This window comes from Lethenteron reissneri, chromosome 24 (genome assembly GCF_015708825.2).
Source record: "Lethenteron reissneri isolate LAM-NWPU_2019-01 chromosome 24, ASM1570882v1, whole genome shotgun sequence".
Taxonomy (NCBI): Eukaryota; Metazoa; Chordata; class Hyperoartia; order Petromyzontiformes; family Petromyzontidae; genus Lethenteron; species Lethenteron reissneri.
The window spans coordinates 14,580,675-14,597,557 of NC_083802.1; the positions used below are offsets into that span (position 1 = coordinate 14,580,675).

General features: G+C 42.9%; 1 protein-coding gene across 5 annotated transcripts in view; it reads left to right on the forward strand.

Annotated features, from left to right (window-relative positions):
• The window catches only part of SMG5 (SMG5 nonsense mediated mRNA decay factor), a 73,700-nt gene extending 57,583 nt beyond the window's left edge, over nucleotides 1-16,117 (forward strand). For all 5 annotated transcript variants that reach the window (XM_061558400.1, XM_061558399.1, XM_061558398.1 and 2 more), the window contains 2 exons: nucleotides 6,150-6,285; nucleotides 14,656-16,117. In XM_061558400.1, coding sequence (XP_061414384.1) covers nucleotides 6,150-6,285; nucleotides 14,656-14,739 — 220 coding nt within the window. In that variant the 3' untranslated portion in view covers nucleotides 14,740-16,117. The remainder of the gene's footprint in view (nucleotides 1-6,149; nucleotides 6,286-14,655) is intronic.
• Nucleotides 16,118-16,883: the final 766 nt, after the last annotated feature.

Below are 16,883 nucleotides of genomic sequence, written 5' to 3' on the forward strand. Positions count from 1 at the left end.
GTAGGCCCCCACCCCCCCCCCCCCTATAACTCCCATACATTCTCCACGCACCGCCCCAGCGGGGTTAATTTTAACACTCGCTGTAAATTAAGCGGGTAATCAGGTGGACATTGGAGGCTTATAGGTGTGAAGTGCAGTGTGGATGACGGTTATAGCGCAGTGAAAATTGCATTCACCGACTGCACACGTGGCTGTTTATAAGTGTGTTAGCTTCAGACTTAGCTTCAGATTGAGTCTGTATAGTGCTTAGATGGGCCGACTATCGTGCACAAACAGATTGTCGTAGGGATCCGGATCACCTTGGTGCGCAGCAGACAGCAGTGTGGCAAAATCCATTGCTATACTGTCCTGTACTTTTGTGTGGCTGCATCTCTGCTCCCACCTACACCAGCCCCCATTTACCCGGATGGTGAAGTGTGGTCAAATGACCCCCATGACTAGCATGGCATGGGTAGTCCCAGATCAAGCAGTAGATTGAAAAATGGACTCTACATGAACATATATTCATGCTTGTGTGTGTTTTTCGATTGCTTTTTCTTGAAACAAAAAATTACTAGCTCGTTGGGTACATGACGGCAACACATTCAGAATTAATATTTTTATTATGACCTTTACCATTGCTATTAAACTAGCCTGAGGTGGTATATACTGGAGTGTGGCATGACGAGATCAAGGCTGGCACATTTGAAGTTACCCTTGGTGTTGCCACGTCGTTCGGAAGACTGGTCTATGGCTCCTATGAGACAGATTGCTGGTAGTGCAAGTGCGTGTGCACGCATGTTCTGCACTCGCGTGGTGCACTCGATCGGTGAAACCCGACCATCTCGGTTTTTGGCTGCAGCCCATCTGTTTTTGCTTGTCTTCGTACATGCTGGGTCAGCACCCCAGGCGCCGGAGTGTGGTGCGCCTGCAAAGTGCCATGCTTTTGCCCGGTGGCGTAGGTTCTAGGGCATGTGGGGGTGTTGGGGTTTGTCTTGGGTTGAGATTGTAAATAATGAATAATTTCATAAGCAAGGGTCACAAAGGGTCGTGGGGTGGAAGCATGGAGGGGAGGGGAGGAGTTGTTGGCAGGGTGCTATTAATCACTACCTTGTCCACCGTACACATTGGGAATATGGGGCTTGATTTGTACTGGCTATTATCTTGGATATAAGTATTACACACAGCATACCTGCATCTGTGGTAAAGAAATACATTGCATTTTCTTCAGATGTGGCATTTGGAATTGTATTGGTTATTCTTGTGGCTTGGATGACTTTGGAGTGTGTTACAACATGGATAATTTAAGTCTAACATCCAGTGCCACACTGCAGTGCCCTTTACTCATTGACGATAGAATACGTTTCTTGTGCCGTTTGAACGGTATTCCTTGTCTAAATAGGATGGAGCTTTCTTTATCATAGATGCCATAATACGCACAGGGAATTGCATGCACAACACATTTTAGAAATGTTATCATCGCCCTGTTAATTATTGCAAGCTTTGTAGCCGCTACTGAAGCAGCACAAATGCAATAAGTAACGCATTGAGCCCAAACAAAAGACATAAATTAATAAGAAAATTGCACAAAAATAAGAAAACACTCTCATGATTCAATAAAAGCCGTGTGCGATTGCAGTTAAGCCTCTTGCTAATCATCTGGCAGTGAGCCATGGGACTGAATCGGCCTCTGTCTGTCTCCCGACTCCTTCCTTCACCTGTCAACCAAAAGAAAATAGAAGTATTCTTTTTTACCCCTATTTGCGGTGGTTTTACAGGGGCACTAATAAAAGGAAATGCCAAGGGAAGTTGGGCCCTCTGTGGAGGAAGTCTTTATTTGTCGCTTGATGGCCTTTCAAGTTAACCACTTCCACCTACCCTTCTCAGCCTTTCCCCACTCCCTGCCACATTCAGCTCCCACTCAGCATCGCCTTACCCCCCTCCCACGTGCACCATCTTCTCTTCCACTCTGTCGTCTACTTCTTTGTTGAAAGGCCAAATACAATGCTGTTCGTCCACAACGTTTTTGTTTGTACAATATATGCGTTTGTCCACACCGAGCCAGTTTGCGAATTACTGTAGTCTTATTTCACTTGTCAACCGGTGTGGCAGGGCGTCATTAGATTAAATTTCGATTGCTGTGCTTAGTTTGATGCATGCATAAAAATAACCATGCATGTTAGAATGAGTCATTTTTGATTATGTACATCTAATGCAAAAGTATTATGTAGGCTCATGGTCACAATAAATGGGACAGAATGACCAACGTGGATAAATGAGATGTACAAATGAAGCAGTGCAGAAGAGACAGTACAAACAAGAATCAGTACACACAAGATATTATACACAAGACAGGTATGAATGATACAAACGTGAGTGAAGTGATAATACACATTTTCTTGGATTGAATCCTATCCACAAATCATGACAATCAAATCGTAGGGGCAGATGGAGTGAATTGTTACTTGTCTATGTATCCAGTCTGCTGTGATAAGATAATTTATAATAATTTACATTTCTTTGTCAATCCACTGTTAGATGAAGGTCTCCCATGGCATGGAGGTTGTCAGTGCGCGTTTGGTGAAGGGCTCGTCCACGAAATGTTATTAAATGTTATTCTGTAGTATATGATGGTTATGTTATCGTTGTGTAGATTGAATATTTCTAAAGGTTCACACCTGGTAATTCTGTAATGTTTCCCCATTTTTATTTGTTTTGGTCACATTTACGCTATGTACAGTTTTGAAATAGCGTACTATGTATATTTATTTTCAGAGATATTCATGCATAACTTGAAATAAGCAAGTGTAAATAAATATTACAATTAACTCACGATGGAAGAAGAATGTTTTTTAGTGTAGAAATTAGCAAGTGTAAATACATATTACAATTAACTCATGATGGAAGAATAATGGTTTTTAGTGTAGATGTCTCGGTGCTGAATATCAACACCAGGCTAGGACAATAGTGATGGTAGCTTTGGGTCATGGGGTTCTGCAAACAACCCAGCCAAGTGATGTCGCCTTAAGACGCCCACGCACCCCCACGCACCCCACACATTCACATTTGAACACACACGCACACACAATAGGCACGGATTGGAAACGCACCAACATATCCACACACCCCTCCCATTTGATGCACACACACAGGCATGCATGTACAAATCACTTGGCAAGTATTTACTGGTTGTCAGTGGGGGGGGGGGGAATGTGCGGGGGCAGGGATTCATGGTGAGGGAATGGAGAGAGAAAGAGAAGGAGAGAGAAAGAGAGGGCGCATTGTCGGTCGTAATTTTGAAATCCTCATTTACGTGCCTCCCGGTCTACGTTGAGGCATCGCTGCCGACAGATTGACTCAGGCACTTGGTAGGGCTCTCGTTTATCACCCCGCTGCCCAGGGCTGAATTCTTCCATCATAAATTAATGTCTGGCTGGCATTTATAAATTCATTTATTTATTCATTCACTCTGCATAAGTTGTGTAACTGACGGCATGCCTGCAGGGTGTCACAGCCAAAAACCATAGATGTCTTTAATATTTCGCTGTGCTTCTTGCTGTAGCTTATATTAATAAGTGGTTTCAGGAAGTGGGGGGCTGGTGGTGTTTATGTTTATCCTTTTGTGCTTTAGCTCCGGAAGGGATTACGTGTCAGAGTTTTATATATATATCCAATAAACACTACTTTATATGCAGGACAGCATACCCATTGGGTAACAGTCTGGTTCTTGCATGTACACATCCAAGAATACATAGACCTTAAGTAGCTATGAGTGCTAGAGAAGTATAGCTGACCCAGCGGTGCAGTAATGAGTGCCTGGCTGTGTGGCAACAATTTCTCTATGCCAGGTGTGCTACAGTCTCTACCAAAATGAGCTGTGTCCTGAATTGTCGTAAAATAAGTCTTGTACTCTTTTGTAGATAAATATGAAAACGCATTTAAAAACTGCAAGCTCTGAAAAAAAATCCCATTTTTGAAACTCATTATCTTGGCTTTGAGTAAGAAGGACATTTTGTGACACCATGCTTTGGTTTTCTTTTGTTGCTCTTTTTGACTGGATTCAGAAATAGGCTTGAGCGTTGATGGAAGTTTGTGACCTTTTTATCCTCCTCCACATGTGTGGTCTGTCCTTCATTTTCTTTGCATGAATCTTCTTTCCAAATCGCTGCTTTTCACGTAATGCCATTCTGTCCTTTGTGTCGTTAGCGCTGTCGCTCTTGCTACTTTTTTGTGTTTCGTTTCATTTCCCAAACCCTTTCAGCACTTAACCATTTTGTTGCCCGGGGTACAGCTTATAAATTAATAAACCTCTCGGCAGAACACTTCCTCTAGGGGAATAAGGAGGGGGTGTCGTCGCCGCTGACGGCTAAGAGGGAGGGATCTGCACATTTTTGTCAGTGAAGAAGCGCATGGGAAGGATCATCAAATGATGGCTGTCAGAATGAATATCCATCTGCAGATGCCATTAAACAGAGCAGGGGCTTATTAGAGAACTCTCAAATGTGCGACACTCTTCAGCAATGTGAAGTTAGCTCGAATTTACCAGCAGAAATAATTTGGATGATTGCTTGCAGACCACTAGGGCACCATTCCGTATTGTTAACCTGGAGTTCTGGTGTTCTTAAATGCACTGGAAAGTTTTTCTTGAGAAGGTACAATGAGGCATCTTGCGTTTTGTGGCACAGGTATGAAAACTCTGTTTTGTCATTGCTTTTTAATGTGGAAGCGGAAATCTCCTCCCCCCCCCCCCCCCCCCCACTTTCATTTAGTGAAGAACACGCTCGGTTTTCTCTGGGCCATGGAGAGTATTAAAGAAATGCACACCAGCGATTGCACCCGCTCCACCGCTCACACCGGTGGCACGGCACAAAGAGCCGCCTTTGTACTGAATAATTCACGACCCTATTAATGTCTAGAGGAAAAGCAATCCTTCCCGCGGCCCCAAAACCTCCACCGCTGCCTGTCTTGTTTTCCGCTGCAGAGCCGTGTCACGTTAATAAAAGATGATTTCCTGACTCCATGCACGGCATTGATATGGAAATTGCCTCTACATAATTCACCCGTCAGTGAAGGCATAATTGGCAGCGGTTAGTGTCGAAGTGGCAGGAAGGAAATTTTATATATATGTAAACCATGTTATGTATGTATGTTGAACTTCTTTCGCACCATATGTAGCCAACCGTACTAATCAGATGTGCGGGGAAAGGACAACAAACTAAACAAAAAAGGCAGTTCTAAATGAGTTTTCAATCTTTATCTAAAACTTTATAACGCCAGTGATTTCCTAATATCAGAAGGAAGAGCGTTCCAGACAGCCGCAGAAACGCATCTGAAAGTGCACGATGCATTGACCGTCCTTGTTCGATGGCTAGCCAAAATCCGCTGCGAGGATGACTGGAGTTTGCGTGATGGTTTATGCTCCTTGACAAGGTCAGCAATTTATTGTGGTTCAATGAGCACTATCGTACAGTGCAAATGTCTCGCGAAACCTGTGTGCAGGTACATCTCATGTGCTGCAGCAAGTTTTTTGCTCGTACATTTTTTTTTATGCATTTGTAGAAGAGAGATTTTGTACTGACACGTTATGGCAAGCTGTGCCTCTGGCTTGGTTTGTCAGCAACAGCTGTTTTGCACCGTGTGTCAATTGCCAGCACAGCATGTTTGAGTCATTGTAATAACGGATTACTGCCTTTAAAGTGACTATATCGGTATATATTCACGTAATCGGTATGGGGTGGAGCGGTGTCACAGTGATTCGTTGAGTTTACATTAATGTAGATTTGAGGCAATGAAGTCGATTCATTAACAAAATTATAATCTGTTGTTGAACCCAATTCAAAATGGCAGCCACCCCCACATCCTGTGTCCCGAAGGCAGGAAAAACCCCCTACAAGCCATAGCTTAACGTGGTTGATGATGCCGATTCCATCACCAAGCCCCACCCATCACCTCCCATCCATTGGCACACGTGAGAACGAGGTGAGACAAATTCACTGTTTTTGTGATATTCCATCAGTCGGGTAATCGGACCAATAATCTGTAGGGCAATGGAATATGTAAATAATGAGATATCCAGCTCAGCATTCATGGACACACACGTCTGCCATTTAGGTGGGGGCAAGCTTTGTGCACTGTCCTCAACACCTGCCTTCCGTGCCGATTTCTGCCAGGCGCATGTATCGCATCCTGGACGGATGCAAGCAGCTGACAGTGGCTCAGGGTGGAGCGGAGGAGTCGGCGGGAATGGTCACCATCCTGCTCGCCTGCCAACCCCAGGACACTCAGGCTCTCACACCAAACTTGCAGGTGAGTGTGGGAACACAACATTGGGGTGGCGTCCTACCAGCCATGGTAACAATGCCATCATCAGTAACATATGTAGAGCCGTTTATCCAGCATATTGCTGGTTGAAGGCCTGGCCTCCCCATGCACTTCGTGGTTTTTGGGTTAGAGGTGGGGCTATACAGAGTTGTGTTGGTTGATTCATTGCTGCTGTGCACTGATGGATCATTCACAGCAATGTACAATTGTCCTGCGGTGTCACAGTGTTCCTCGGCACACCATCACTAAACACTGCTGCACTCTAAAAATGACTCTTTACTACCTCCAGTGAGGTCAATGCTGCTCTATCACTTTGGCTCACAAGTACATTGGCTAAATGGACTAATTTTCAGCCATCCACTGCTCTGGATGAAGGACTTCTCCCACACTGTGGGATATTTTACCTTATTTTGCCATTCTGGTCACTGCCGTTTGGTGAAGTTGGAGAGCATAGACGTGGCATGTGTAAGTACAATACAACAGTGGATTTTTGTGCAGTGCCCTTTGCTGCCCTTAACACAGCCTGTAACACATGTTATGCATTGTGGTCATGCAATGTAGCGCTATCCAGGCTCATTCTTACTGAGCTTCCCGAAATCTAGTGAGATTAGGTGCATTCCAAGTGATTTGGTTATAATCAGCATGAGTAAACGTAAACAAAAAGATTAAAGCAACTTTTTTTTTTAACATGATTCATTTTATTATTTGTACTTTGTCCTAAATTACATCCCAATTTTGCTCTCAGTTATCACTGAAGAACCCCAGAAGAGCTAATGCTTGAGGCACTTCAGACCGAGGGAACACACATTTTCATTTATTGAAAAACTTTTTTTTACGAATGTCAATCTTATAGCCTGATAAATAGGACTTTAGGGATCTTACTATATAACAGAGGTGGGACAAAGTCATTGTTATGCAAGTCCAAGTCGAGTCTCAAGTCATCAAATTCATGACTCGAGTCTGACTCGAGTCCAAGTCACATGACTCGAGTCCACACCTCTGCTATATAAATAGATGAAACAGGGGGATTGCTACCTCTGTGTAATGGTTATCACACTGGACTTCGATCTCCTGCCACAGCGGTTGAAAAAGTGGCCAAGTTTCTTAAACCCTCCCCGCATCTGTCGACCCAGCAGTATAAATGGGTTCAGTTAATCGATCGGCAGGTCGCTTGTGGTGGGGTATCGTGTAGATACTCCCAGCTCTTCCAAGCCGTCTGACAAGTGTGGAAGTCGGCCAGAATATCCCCAAGAGGGGCTGTCCGGAGCTCCCTCAAATGGAAAGGCGTTTGCCAGCCATGGCTTGAGCAAGTAATTGCAGGGCTCCATCATTGCCTTTTACTAAGTGGAATGAGAATGGTTAAGTAAAGAAATAATGTTCGTTGCTTTGCTAACTAGATTTTGTTGGTCGTTTTTGTTTAAATACATGTAATTTCACAGCCTGCTGTAAAACATACCATCCGTGTACATGTGTGACATAGCGCAAGAACACTGTGTGTGCTGCTGTTATCCTCCAAGGCTCGCTACATTATCCACACACACAGCAACAAACCTGAAAGCAATATTCCATTGCTGTCTGCAACTGGGCACGTTTGTATTCCTGCATTAGGGTGGTCTAATTTGTCTGTTAGTCTAGTTTTGCAGCATCTGTTTTTGTAGATTATTTTCCATCGCACAGATGTGCTTGACACTAAAATGTTGGTCTCTTTGTTCAATCAGACCTTCACTTGCGCAATTTACACTTAAGTGGGGCATCTCAGAAATGCATCTTTTGTGGATGTGGATTTTTGGTTTTTTTATGGAGTGTCCGTCCTTGCGATTTGCAGCTACTCTGTTGCCATGAACGCAGCACTTGGCTTTCTGTTTCTGTGCTTTAGCCCGAGACTGAGAGCGAGGCCTCAGAATCACATTGTGTTCCCCCTAATAGAATTCAATATTAATTTAAGTCAGCGGCTTGTGCACAAAATTTGAAATAGCTTCTCAAGTGACATGTTGAAAGCAGAGTCGTGCAAAAAGACACGTTGACCCAGGTATCAGAAAGAGAGAGTGCTTTTCATTCTCACACACTCATTCCGTGTCCACTCTGCGGAATTGGAAAGATGAGCATTGTGATGTGCACCCTTCCCTCCCCCACATTTCCCCACAAAAGCCTCCTCCCATCCTGACTGTATCCTAGATCATTTCTCTACTTGTGTGTCAATCTACCGGTCTGGATGCAAATGGAGAGGGAGTAAAATGGGTTCGGCAATTATGCAGACCTCACAACTACAAAGTGGCTATTCACTTCTCCCACACACAATAATTTGAGTACATCAGCAGAAGCACAGAATAAAGTTTTGATGTATTGTCTGACGGTTTAATGCTTCTGTCCATCGTGCTGAGTGTAGTACTACAAAAGCAGCCACTTCATGAAAAGGAAGAAAAATATTGAAATAAAGAATAATGTTCAAAAACAATGAATGGTACAATTGTCTTTGTATATATATGTATAAGAGAATATTGAAAATAATCACCATATTGACCACTCAAGTATGTGTACTAATTGCAAACAATTCCAAGCATTTGTTTTGGACATGATTTTAATACACATTCGTCAGCATTAGCATTTCTCCATTGAGATGATGTGTTCGATAGATTATTCACATGATAAGCCTTATGTCTCCATCAGGGTGAGATCAGGAAAAGCAAGTAACCTCCAACTGAACGAAAAGACAAAACTAAACAGAAGCAATAAATATGTACTTGGAAAAGTAAATCACTCTTGTGACTTACAGCGATCTTCATGGGTTATTTTGGAAATATTCTTTCGGTATTCTTTGGAGGAAACCTAGCCATGAGGGGACCCATTAAAATATCACATGAATTCTCACTCTGCTTTACTCCTAAAGCCTTCTTAATTTCTGCTTTTAATTAAAGGAAAAATATCGCAGTGGTCCTTTTTTTTGTGCCTATGACCAAAGCACCCAGAATGCACCTGATCTCAGCAGATTTTGGAAGCTGAGCAGAGTTGGCCCTGGATAATACATTGATGTGTATTGAGGAACCACTCTACATGCCAGGTCGTCACAGGCATTGGCGGGGCTGTGCGACATAGTAATCAGCAGAGGGCAGAGCAGCAAAATCCATGTATCAATTTGTTGTCCTGTACTTGTTGGCTCCCATGTCTATGCATGCGATGGGGAGGTGGGGGACAGCTCTCATCCAACAGTATATTGACAATAGACCTGTACACATAGATAGCTTTCTTTCACAATGGGAGTAGCTGGAAACATTATGCCACTTATGCAACCATATTTCTGCATTCACTAGCTCACCTCATATAAAAGCATCAGCCTGGGATATTGTGGGCTACGCATGGATTTGACTCTAGCCGTGCCATCATTGTATGGTCAGTGGGTATAGGCGTTGTATGGCACTTTGTAAAATAAGCTATTTGGACGCTGCCTCCACTTATGCACCAGTATCCGTGTCTGGTGATCAGCAGGGAAACCCAGCGTGGTTGAAATAGTGGCACTTGTGCCACTGGGTCAGCATCTTGTAGCAGCCGAGAGGGCACACTCCCCACTCTCGACATTGCTGGATTTTCACAGCTCTGGTTTCACAAGTTTCTCTCAGTGCCCCATGCCTGCTTCTGGCTTTGCAGCTTATTTTAAAGTGTTGTCAAAACCATTACAAGTGTGTTGTTATTGGCTTTTAGAGCTCCATTTAAAGGCACTTATCAGTCAATTACAAGCAAGTATTCTGAAAATAGGGACACAGAATGATGCTCACGCGCACGATCAACTTCTCTCTCTGGCCCACCGAGACTGCAGGCGTGCTGTTAAGTGAAACTGAAATTGGTTATTACAGACAATTATAATTTACTAATATAAAGTACCGAGCTCGTTTAATCTCAGTGAATAAATATGCAGAATATATTTGAACTACATTGAAAAAGAAACTTCACTCAAACTTTCGTACATGTACAATTTACAACTGAAGTTTATATTGTTATCTCTAAACGAAAAAAACAATCGCAATTTATTTATTTTGGCGACTCCGTCCCACCGTGGACATAAACGCCACAACCCACATGGCGCGGATCATTGTCTTGTCATGTCTTCCATGCGCAGCAAGGACGAATGCGCAGAAGAGCTGAATAAGCGAATGCACTCCATGCTCGGGTATGGGCAGAATTATAAGTCTTATCCAAAGCTGCCGCTCAAACTGCCTACACGACTTAAGTCCTTTATTTGTCATAAAGGTAAGCATAATACAGTGAAACTGCTTTCTTCTTTTCATCATTATTTGTGACCTAGCAATGTCTGCAGCCAGGATCAATCGATGACAATTCTATTACCTGCAGATATTTAACAGATGAGTCGCGTTGCATCGTTAATTCCTCCTGTTTGATAATACTTCTCTTGTCCATATGCATCTGCAGATGAGTGTTTTTTGGCTGTTAAGCCATAGTCCCCACATACCGCTCGTATCAATGCGGATAAGAGTAGCGGCGACCCACTACTCTGCAGAGTAACATTGGTATAAATGCTTGTTACAATATGAACAGTGCATTGAAAACGCGTATTATTTTATATACTGTTTACAAAGTGTGTTCACAAATCCACACTGAGAAACACGATGATTGACAGAGGGGTGTAAATTATTTTTTCGATAGTGTATTTAAATAGAGGTACTGCAGGTAAGTATATTTCAGTTTTAAAGGCATAGTTTAACAAGACAACACTTGCCACCATCCTTCAAACTCATTGGTGAAAAAGAGCAAAGTTTTTATTTACATTATAATGTTTTTGCGAGAGCCGGGGGCTTATGGGACCCCGGGGTCCCGCCATAAGGTTCAATTGACAAATTAACACAAACGAGTATTTTCATGTATTATCCAAAATATGTCCTAAGCCTAACAGATCTTGTTTGGGATGCCAAGTTTTCAGGTGTTCCTATAATCCCCATAAGCTTGCATGCCACAAGTCACACCTGCATAAAGCCACAAGGACGTTTGGCTCTATATAGCTATAATTAGTGTTTGGACAAATGATTATTCGCATAACCATTTGGTGACATTTGTAGAACAATGAGGATCTTGAATTGAATTAACCAGAATGGTTGGAATGACTTTTTCACTTTACACTGGAAGGGTTTTTCAGGCAGGCACCCAGGGAGTATTTGTGAGTCATCGCTCTCTGCATTGTGTGCCCTTAGTCTGGGTGTCCTGTTCATGTGAAAACAAAAGTGGTTTTGCATCTAAACAAAACTGATGGCCCAGGTATTGGTCTGACACAAAACAGGTCTCTTGACACAGACAATAGAAGGACACCCCAAGGTCTTTTGTGATGTTATTGCTTGACTTGCCTTTTGTCTTGCGTGGCAACTTGACCAGTCACTCCTAGTCATTATAATACCTGTGCACTGTGTGTGCACCGTATGCATATATCTTGATCAAAATGATAATTTACAGACTAGAAATCTGCAGTAATCGTGGATGAGGAGTTAGTGGATCACATGGATAGTGGTGATATTTGTGAGACATCTGCATGCCTACAAGGTGAAGTGCGATTTATGGGTAGTACAACAAGTAGGTTAGCTGATAATTTTTTGGCTCCCCATACATGCATGGGATTTTGCTTGGGTATAGCTGAATTGGATCCCCAGGAAAGATTTAAAATCATTGATTTTTTTAACGAAATTGTAAAAGTGAGTGTCATGGACATGGAACCCTTCTAGTCAAGTCGTGTGCATGAGGGCTTTCGTAAAAACAAGCATGGTGCTCCTAAAGCGTCACGCTTATTTAGCACCACTGTTCACAGAGAAGCACACATTATTGCAGTTGCTTGTGTATTTATGCACATAGCAAACCTGAGGTATATTGGCTGCATATGACGTAGTGTTTACATGTCCGTGTTTTTGGACTCGACAATACCCCCGCAGCTCCTCTGCTGAACGGACATATCTTGTACGTGCATATTTTTTAAACTAGTCCAGCAATTTGCATCATTCAAGCCTCGCTGCCCGTTTTATCCTGCTGCTGCCGCTGTGCCTGTTGACAATGACATGTTTATGTTGTACTTTAGCCAAGCAGGGTATTACATGCATGGGTGGCTTTTGTTGAAGTAGGGAGGGATTATATAAAAATAGTTGGTAATACTAGGGTTAAGTGACCCATCTGGCCATACCACTCCCTTCCCTAACCCTGGCCATCCCCCTTTCCCTCCCATCTCACCCTGCCCTGCCTCCCAGGGACTACTCTGTTTGCTAATTCAGGCAAAATGGTTACTGGGGTCGGGGAAGTGGCCGCAGGCATCTCTCACGCCACGGTTCACTTGTTCGGTCCCAGTTCTGGTGGGTGGGGGGGGATGCTGAGTGATGGAGAGATGTGATGTTGATAATGGCACAATGATGACGCTGTTTTATTTTTTTGAGCAAGGACTCTCTGTGAGCTGCAGGGTCCTGGCCTGGCTTGTCGCAGTTTGTAAGAGAGATGGACAGGGCCGTGGCTCAATTTAGAAGTGGCCAAGCGCATTTTCTCATTGTGCGTTTCATATGTTGTTAAACTTAACGGGTTATATGTTCACCCTTGAATTTTGTATTGTTATTACATATGCAAATATCTCCTCCCAAAATCATACTGAAATTTACAATATAACCATAAAATAATAATTTGTATGTGGAAGAGGCATATATAATGAAGCATGCCAAAATATACGATATGGCACCACATATTGATACGTATCTTCTTATACTGGCGAAGCTACAACACAACTACAATGAAGGTGCAGAAGAGTTTGGTATTATTGACAAGAACATATAAGTGCTTGAATATTAATGTGCACCTTATAGGGACAGAAACGTGCACTCTGCATGTGGCGGTGGGTTTATTAATTGTTTAATTTTTCCTTCGAGTGTGAAATTGCCATACCCCTGCATTCCGGTGGCACGTGTTGTGACATTATCGTTGTGAGACATGGAAATGAGCCATGCGCAAGCCGCCCAAGCCTGCCGTTTGACACAAAGGCATTTCACACTTAAATATTAACCAGCGTTCTCCATGTCCCATGCCATGTTCCGAGTGGCCTTTATACCTCATTAGGCCGTTGTACCTGGGTGTTTGCCGGTGGGGTAGTGGAGTTGGGGGAAGGGGGATGGGTCCAGTGGGAGAGGGGGAGACATGAGTTTCTCTCAGCAAGGGGAAAAAAAACTCAAAAAGCTGACAACTTAAAGAGCTGTCAGCTGTATAGTTTTGTTTCCATTTGTTCCTGTATAGAGTTCTGTTTTTAGTCTTCTTTTATAGAAGAAAACTGCTCTGACCAAATTCATGTTTTATGTAAAACACCCACCATTTTCCTCAGAGTGATCAGTAGTCAGTCGGTGATTACTTTCCATGAAACCTGGAAGGGAAAAAAATGATTTTCATAGTTTTGCGATTTATTTTTGTATTGTATTTAAAATTCAATGCATTTATAATGAGGCGGTACAAATTTCATTAGTATAAAAGTATCGTACCTCATCACTTTTTGAAAAAAAGTATTCGTCTTTACTGTTTTATAAAAAAAACAGATTTGTTTTAGCAAAGCCTTTAAGCAATAGTACTATTAAAATATTTTTCTATAGGTAATTCTCACCGGTTGTAATTAAAAAGCAATTGATTTATTCTGTTTTAGCATTTTCTGGCTATTCTCAGAATACCAATTAGTACATTGTTTTAAAAAATTGTTTAATTTGAAACTAAACACATAAATGCTGGCCGTGTTATAAATATATAATTTCATATAAACTGACTGCAAAAATGCAGTAAAATGATCAGGAAGAGAATTGCATCTGTTAAAAACATAATTACAAAAACTCTTCAACCAATAATTATTACAACTACTACAATGGCCTTGACATGTATGCACAATGCATCATAATCATTTTTAATTCCATTGTCTACAGTCATAAACTGGGTTCACATTCAGTTCTGCTAACTTACATGCATACTAATCATATATTCCCCAATATAGATCTGCAAAACCCCTACATTTGTTACATGATAATTATTTTTTGGCTTTTATTTTGTTATTTCTCTTTACATTATCTCAAAGCGGTGTGAAATATTCATCTATTTAATGAAATGTGCGGCCTACGTTGTGGCCCAAAAATCCATGTTGTACTGTATGCCTATGCTCCGACCAGTAAGCTCCACACCTTTACCAACCCACGTGATGAATTGTGGTCAAATAACCCGCAAGACCTGCACGGCATGGGGAGGCCCTTATCCAAGAATGGATTTACAACAGTGCTGGACATGTATAATGATTGCGGTATTCTTATTTGGTGTGGCGGTGTGATCAATGCTGACTTTGCTTTCCCCTTTGCCCTCCAGGATGCTATCCGGGAGGCTCAGGAGAGCGGGATTCACGTGCGGAACGTGCAGGATTTTTACCGACAGTGGCGAGAATTGGGATGAGCAGTGGTGGTGAGGAGCACCTATGGAGAGACGACATGTTGCCCCAGAGGGGGCAACCTTTTGGGGATGGCAGTAGCAGCAGGTGGCAGCAGTAAAATGAGAAAAAAAAAGCAAAAAAAAGATCAGACACCCACCAGCTGCCTGATTGCCCTGTCCGGTGGATGTCGCTGCTGTGTTTGTTAGAGGGGAACAGGTAAGGGGGCACTTTGTGGGCTGGGAGGTTTGTTGGGGCTGGGTGGGGAGTCGGGTGGTGCATGATGGGGTTTGCCAGGTGGGAAAGCCAGGGCCATGGTGACCGGCATACACAGAAAGCTGCCAATCCTGTCAGCGCCACACCACAGACAGCTGCACATTACTCTTGTCAGGGAGCCTCTACAGCCGCTCGATAAAATGGCACTGTGGAAAGATTCTTGACCCAACGATAACTTCCCCAAAGTACTTTCCCTTGAAAAATGTTTTACTTCCCCGCTAAGTTTCTGAAGCAAAGGAATATGTGATGAAATGCTATGCTTCATTGACATGGTGTGTTGTCATTTCTCATTCCTTATTGGTTTGGGGGTGCATTATCTGAAGCCACACAACACGCTATTGAGCCACACGGAAAGCCATGCCAAATTGGACTGAGCTGTCCGAAGTAACAGCACCATTGATTTGGCCACTTTACAGTTTGTCCACATTTATGGACACCTCAGTTTGATTTGGGTGATATCTTTAAAAATGTATGTTTTAACACATCTGAGAAGGACATCAAGAATACATTGTATAAGTTTAAACCACTTTTGGTTTTGCGCGATTTATTTTTCTGTGACCACAATTTAATCGCTTCAATTGCCGATGCAAGAGAATGTCAATGCCATTTGTCCCAGTGTCGTGTGTGTGCACACACATTGGATTATTGCAAAAAAAATAAAAACCACCGCTACCTTGGTACCATTAAAGCCAACGCACACGAACCACCAGCGTGGCCACTGTGCATACAACCAATTGGTGTTTTGAGGCAGGGTGCATGCATAGCACTTACCAACACCACACTCATGGACTTTTTAAAGCCTGCCCTTATTATGAAAGAGATTTAGTGAGGACGGTGTATGTGCGTGAGAGTGTATGTGTGCTTTTTTTTTAAATATTCATTATTTTTCAATCATATGCAACGGCAGTGGCCACACTCTCGCAACTGCTTGTTGCACCTGATTCGTTTCACACAGTAAACCATGTTCCTGTCACTTATTTTGTGTGCGTGCACCTGTTTTAAATTGTGTCATTTTCTCGCTCTAATTTACCAATCTAGCTCTTTCGTTTTAACTTATACAGTAGTGTCACCGTTATGTGTAACATGCTGTAACAACCGAGCTGAAAAATAAAGAGCAAAACAAAAATCGCCCGTACCGTCTGTGCCCTTGTTGTAAGTAATGCACCTGAAAAAGAGAACTGGTTGCCAAAGCGTGTGTGTGTGTGACAAGCACGTTCGTCACACACTTCGATCTACTTACGCACTCTCCAGATTTCCACATCCCCTACCACTTTCTATCGTGCGGCCAGATATTCTAATTATTTAATGTGTTCCCCACTAAATTGGTTCTGCGCAGATTGCAAGGGTTCAGCGGGGCGAATCCCATTTCCACAAAGCGACGCTGCAGGCCATTACCAAAAAGCTCCCCCCCTCCCTCCTGCTAAGTAGACATTAAATGGCGTGACGTCATTTTCTGTTGTGTGCCATTATCATGGCTTACATTAATCATAACCACAGTTCTCTGCCAGATTGTGGTGGTTTTGTTTTTGCGTGGATGCTGACACCTGCTCATGTTACCTTATTTAACTGCCACATTTGTGCCTCTTGGTGTATGAAAGCACACGATATCAGTGTGTACGTGTCGAACATCCTTTAATTATGCACTGCGTATGTAACAATCCTAATCCATGGCTTTCAATTGACAGCTGCGTATGGGTGAATACTTTGCCCAATGAGGCGTGACATAGCCGAGTTGGCATGGGCCATGATGCAAGGAATGAAATGGGTTCCCCAGTACCATTTCTCACCTTTTCGTAGCCTTGCACCTGAACTCTAGCCTGGTTGCCCCCTCGATAGCTGTGCCGTTGCTGAGAAAAAACAACTCGCCGGATTGATCGTGAAAAGCATACATGAA